The sequence below is a fragment of the Daktulosphaira vitifoliae genome, unplaced genomic scaffold (assembly GCF_025091365.1).
Source record: "Daktulosphaira vitifoliae isolate Bord-2020 unplaced genomic scaffold, ASM2509136v1 Scaffold_4, whole genome shotgun sequence".
Classification (NCBI taxonomy): Eukaryota; Metazoa; Arthropoda; class Insecta; order Hemiptera; family Phylloxeridae; genus Daktulosphaira; species Daktulosphaira vitifoliae.
Genome location: NW_026099575.1, coordinates 14,318,355 through 14,324,354, shown reverse-complemented (window position 1 = coordinate 14,324,354; position 6,000 = coordinate 14,318,355). Strand labels below are relative to the sequence as shown.

General features: G+C 31.4%; 1 protein-coding gene across 10 annotated transcripts in view; it reads left to right on the top strand.

Moving 5' to 3' along the window:
• Positions 1 to 6,000, top strand: part of LOC126906116 (ephrin type-B receptor 1-B) — an 85,771-nt gene that overhangs the window by 77,209 nt on the left and 2,562 nt on the right. For 4 of the 10 annotated variants that reach the window (XM_050686404.1, XM_050686405.1, XM_050686407.1 and 1 more), the window contains 11 exons: positions 1,727 to 1,887; positions 1,965 to 2,246; positions 2,318 to 2,558; positions 2,692 to 2,803; positions 2,867 to 2,937; positions 3,196 to 3,213; positions 3,567 to 3,617; positions 3,728 to 3,871; positions 3,934 to 4,193; positions 4,311 to 4,520; positions 4,587 to 4,939. In XM_050686404.1, the coding sequence (XP_050542361.1) occupies positions 1,727 to 1,887; positions 1,965 to 2,246; positions 2,318 to 2,558; positions 2,692 to 2,803; positions 2,867 to 2,937; positions 3,196 to 3,213; positions 3,567 to 3,617; positions 3,728 to 3,871; positions 3,934 to 4,193; positions 4,311 to 4,520; positions 4,587 to 4,939 (1,903 nt within the window). The remainder of the gene's footprint in view (positions 1 to 1,726; positions 1,888 to 1,964; positions 2,247 to 2,317; positions 2,559 to 2,691; positions 2,804 to 2,866; positions 2,938 to 3,195; positions 3,214 to 3,566; positions 3,618 to 3,727; positions 3,872 to 3,933; positions 4,194 to 4,310; positions 4,521 to 4,586; positions 4,940 to 6,000) is intronic. The other 6 variants (XM_050686408.1, XM_050686410.1, XM_050686409.1 and 3 more) reach the window with 6 other exon arrangements.

Sequence of the window (6,000 nt, the reverse complement as noted above, 5' to 3'; positions counted from 1 at the left end):
TTTTTTTTTTTTTTTTTCAATAACTATATATACACGGAAGAGTAAAAAATGTAAAGGCTGTGGCGCGTTTGGAGTATAATTCTCATACGACGTTACCACAATCGACAAAAGAGGTAAACGAAAATTCTTTGGTAGCTAATTATTTTCGGCATATAAAAATGTGTTCTTTGAATTTTGACTTTGAACCGCTTAAGTGTAAATAACACACTCGAAACGTCGTCGTCATTGCCGTATAATTAGCTAGAGAGCAACCGGATGAGTACAATGTTTTTAGTAGAGACTGTGCAGTTCGATAAGTGGCATTAAAAAAGGGATTACGATACTTCTTTCTTTTATTCTTTAAAGTAGGGCGACCTCTCAAAAGCTCAAAATGTCTAAGGTTTCGAGAATAAACATATTAAAAGAAAAAATCCCTTATGATCTCTTCACAATCCATCTTGTATTGTGAGGTAAAGCCAACATAAGCGAAGGAAACCTTTTAAATCTATCAGTGATGGTGCAACCGATTTGTCTCTAGTTTTTATTTCAAGCGTTCACTTGGTGACATCTTTGCGACATTCAATTTAGTAGTTTATACATAATTATTATTTTCAATAGACTACCGTTTACGTATTGAGATTATATTGCGATTAGTAATTGCTCGTGATTTTTTTTTTGTGTGTACAGATTCGTACATTTTTAACAATAAAAGAACCTATTCCGTTTTTCTAAAAAGTTCATCCTCAAAGAGTTTGGCTTAATCAACTTAATGTAAAATACTTCTTCTAGGTTTTTACATAAAGACTGTGTATAACCGTAAAAATAATAGAATTTTCGTAAATAATTATTTTCATTAAAATCTTTTAGTTTTTTTTTTCCAAGTTAAAAGTACGCCACGTGCTTTATCCGCTATAAACTTACCCGCGGCCATTTTTTTCATATTTTTTTAATGAAAACAGCTAAGTAACTCGGTAGCAAACGAATCGTTAAATTTTATGGTTTACGTTTTTTTAACCGCAATTAAAAATGTTCGTTTAAACGAGTAGCTCAGTTTTCCCTTATTTTGTTTTAAAAGTTAAAAAAATCCAATACGCTTCGCGCAATACTCGTAAAAAAGTGTACTGGTGTCAGATTTATGTTCGTGTTGGCCAGAATCTGTTAATCACATTCAGCTTACTTTGCTCAATAATTGCGTTGTTTCTACGCAGCGTTGTAGTTACTGTATCAAGCCCTTTATAATTACTATGTACTCATATTCAGGATTTATATTAATTTAAAAATGTTTAATAATGCCGAGTAGTAAGCTGTTATAAGAAAATGTTCAGTCGTCTGGAAAACGAGCATATGAATATTTTAAAAGGCTTATGCTTCAATTATAATTGTTGAAGAATAACATATTATGTTTATACTCTGATATGACTGGCCTTAGTTGAAAGAGAAAATAACCCTGAAAATATCATTCAGTTTTTATGCAATTTGTATGTTTAATCAATTTACAATGTTTCAATAAATAAAGCACTTGCGTTGAAAACATTTTTAATTTTAATGCAATTTGTCAAATTTAGTAATGAATTGATTAGTAAAAAAAGTTTTAATTTTTTTTTATCGTACAAAATTCTAATGTGTTCAAAAGTATACGTAATAATTAATGTTCAAACTAAATGAGAGTTATTTACTCATAGAATCACTAATTATTCAAAAATAATTATCGTGTAGTTATAATTATTTCTACTATTTTTATTTTCAGAACCTCCTTCAGCTCCTCAAAACTTAACGGTCAATTTTGTAGATCAGTCAACCGTGACTTTGTCATGGAATCCACCAAACTTTTTGGGAGGAAGAATAGACACCGTGTATAGAGTAACGTGTGACATGTGTGGACCTTCAGTTGTGTTCATGCCCAACGCAGTAAGTTGACACTACATAAAATCCTTGATGTTGACTCTAGAAATATTTTATTGATTTATGACATGTTTTTTTTGCAGGATGTGTTCAACGATACCAAAGTAACGATAAGTGGCCTAAGTCCTGTTACTACTTATAAATTCCACGTGTGGGCTGAAAACGGTGTGAGCAATTTGACATCAACCGAGCACCGACAGTTTGTTGACATTGCCGTTACAACTGAGGCATCCGTCAAATCAGCCTCCGTTAATAACGTCCGAGTAACTTTGGTGAAGGCATCCGAAATAGCACTGTCGTGGGATCCGCCGATTACATCCGGATACTCAGATTCTGGCGAGGAAGATCCAGTAGAAATTTATGAGGTAAAGATTATTGAAACAATTATAGCAGACTGTAAATTCGTCGTAAACTAATGTTAAATGTTACTTTATAGGTAAGGTTTTATCCTCGTGGAGAAGAATCCAACGCCAGCAATAAGCTGACAGCTGACAAACACATAGTTTTTGGTTCATTGAGACCGAAAACGGATTACGGTTTCCAAGTACGGGCTAAAACAGCGCATGGATGGGGAGAGTACAGTCCAATAATATACAAAACAACTGGTCTACCACTCAGTAGCACTAAGAGCACACAACAACAAATTCAAAGAAAAAATGGAATTAAAGACGATACGGGTAAGTTTTGTTTTTAAAAATAATATACTCTAGTCTGATACGTCTACACATTGAAGTTTTCCTGTTTTACTAAAATCGCTTAAATATGAATGTGTATGATTTATTAATAAAATATTGATGATGTTTTCTACAGCTTATATTGGCGACGAAGATAATATGGAAGTTCGGATTATAGCTGGAGCCACAGTAGCTGTTGTTGTGGTGCTTGTAGTAGTTATCATTATGACCGTATTGTTTTTGAGGAGGTAAGATGAAAATAAAAATCTACTGTAGATCGTGTATGATGCTTAATGTTTAATTATTTTCAGTCGGAGTAACGATGAGTGTAACAAAAAACAACCAAGTGACTGTGATACATTGGAATACAGAAATGGAGAAGGTAAGCTAATTTATAAAACTATGATGGTATTTTTTCTAAAATATTCATTTTTTATGTGTACCCACTGGTATGGCAAATCCAAAACTTTTACTTATTCAATATGTACGATAAATAGTAACCTTAAAACCTAATGTATTTAAACAAAATAATGACACTTATTATAATTATATCACAACATAAATAAATTATAACTTAAAAGTATTACCTTAACACCTAGTGATAAATTTGTTTGTGTTTTTTACACGCATTCATTTAAAGGACTTGTGGTTACCTACAGTAAGTTTATTTGAATTATTGTGATTTATGTGTTTCGATACCGATATTCGTTTAATTTTTTTATTGCTATTTTCAATTTTTTTATACATGTTGCAAAATTTTGCTTTTTTGTTATATTTTAATATTTATTTTTTTTACTAACATTTTTAGTAATATTTTGTATCCTGTAGAATTTAAAAAAATATATATTTTTATTAAAGTAAAAAAATTCTGCTCAAACGTTATCATATAAAGCTCATATATTTAACCCTTTAATGCAAATTACTTGTTTGCATATTTAGCTAAACTTATTGTTTGCCTGCATTCTGCTTTATGCTTTTGGTGTGAACCTTGTTTTTTTTTTGTTTTTTTAGTGCATTGCAATTTGGACAATCCTCCCATAGTAGCCACTCACACTAGCAGCAGTAAGTCCAACATCCAACTAATAGTTTTCCATCGTTACGCTTTTTCTTATTTTTACTCTAGTTGCTGAAGTTATTCTAAATTTGTTGTTTATATATTTGTTTGATTTTAGTGACCACACCATTGTTCACTCAAGTTGGTTCTACCACTTCAAGATCGTATATTGATCCACATACGTATGAAGATCCTAATCAAGCCGTTAAAGAGTTTGCCAGAGAAATAGATGCTTCTTATATTACTATAGAAGCAATTATTGGTAATTAAAATAAAACATTCATTTATTTAATGCATTATATACTAATTCCGTTGTGTTAAAAGGCGGTGGAGAATTCGGCGACGTTTGTCGAGGGAAATTAAAAGTACTTGGCTCGCCTTCGGTAGAGGTTGACGTTGCCATCAAAACATTAAAGCCCGGAAGTTCAGACAAGGCCCGCAATGATTTCCTTACCGAAGCCTCTATCATGGGACAATTCGAACATCCAAATGTGATATTTTTACAAGGCGTCGTCACCAGATCAAATCCAGTGATGATCATTACTGAATACATGGAAAACGGTTCTTTGGACACGTTTTTAAGAGTAAGTTTCAATTTTTCCATTTAATTTATCGTTTATATCTTTATTTGTATCGCTGTAACTTTTTTGGGTTAAACTTTTTTAATTTATTGTTGTATTCTGATTTATTGCGTTTCACAGGCCAACGATGGTAAATTCCAAGTACTCCAGTTAGTCGGCATGCTACGCGGTATTGCATCGGGCATGCAGTATCTCAGCGAAATGAATTATGTTCATAGAGATCTCGCAGCCCGAAACGTCCTAGTCAACGCTCAGCTCGTATGCAAAATAGCTGATTTCGGCCTCAGCCGAGAAATTGAAAGTACTACCGAAGGAGCATACACCACACGGGTAAGTTTGCATCAACAGTTAATTATTGTGTATCGTTTCTATATGATTAACGATATTTTTACACAGTTTTCAAATTTCCAGGGTGGTAAGATCCCTGTCCGATGGACTGCACCCGAGGCAATAGCATTCCGAAAGTTTACTTCCGCTTCGGACGTGTGGTCGTTCGGTATTGTTGTATGGGAGGTCATGTCATACGGTGAACGACCATACTGGAACTGGAGCAATCAAGATGTGATCAAGTCAATAGAAAAGGGATATAGATTGCCGGCGCCCATGGATTGTCCGGAAACTATTTACCAACTAATGTTGGACTGTTGGCAAAAAGAGAGGACTCATAGACCTGTATTCTTGTCCATAGTGAAAACGCTTGACAAACTAATTAGGTGTCCAGATACTTTGCGTAGAATTGCCCAGAATAGGTAAAATACAATTTTTTTATTTCGTTGAAATCATTTAGCAGATCGAACAAAGTCATTTTTTTATATTACTTGATAAAGCCAATGGAATAATTAAAATTATTTAAGCAACTTAATTTGCTATTTCACAACTTTAAAAAAAAAATTTTTTTAGTGCTTTATTGGGTTTGCTATATGATTGTGACAGCGATTGAATTCAGGGCTTTTGCATAATATTAATTTTATATGTATTTTAGTACAGACATTATTTGATTAAATCAAATAATTACAGCAAATTATGCTGAACTTGACACCATGCTGACAGGAGCTTGTTTAATTTTTTTTTTTTTTTATCGTGTTAAACATATTGTATATTTTATTAGACTTTGCTTGTTTCGATTTATTTTTATCATTTTAAAAATATATAAATGTATTTAATAATCCATCGAGCTAGTGTAAATATTGAAGAATTTTAGATTTCTAGATTTTTTCATTTTGAGAATGCATGTGGTTCATTTTTATACATTTTTTGTTTACGCAAGGTACAGTGTAAATTGGTTAATTCAAATTGATTAAAAATTAAGCAGTAAACACGAGATATGTAATGCGTATGTATTACATTCAGCAATAATTTAAAATTAAATTAAAAAAAATATTTACTTAAATTTCTTAAAGTTCAAAATAGTTTTTTGTGTGTATATCGAATTAATTTAAAATTTTCTATTGGAATTATTTTATAGTATATAATTTTTAAAAATGTTCATTATAACTGATATATATTTTGTGTACTTTTCATTTGGCTATACAAACACTTTATTTATTTGTACTCGGGTTTTGGTAATATACCGAAAGAGAAAATATTTCTGTAAAAAGCATGTTAGTTTGCTAAAATAATACAATTTTCAACTCGAAATATAGATTCGTAAAAATCAGTTTGACAATTTATCTTCGAGTAAGTTGTTTTTATATCGCGCTATTCATTTTTAAGTAGAAAAATTTCCCTAGATGTGCAATTTTAGTAAGACCTTATATTTTTTAAAGAATTTCCTAATTTAAGTTATATTGTAGAAACATTTTGTTTTTTT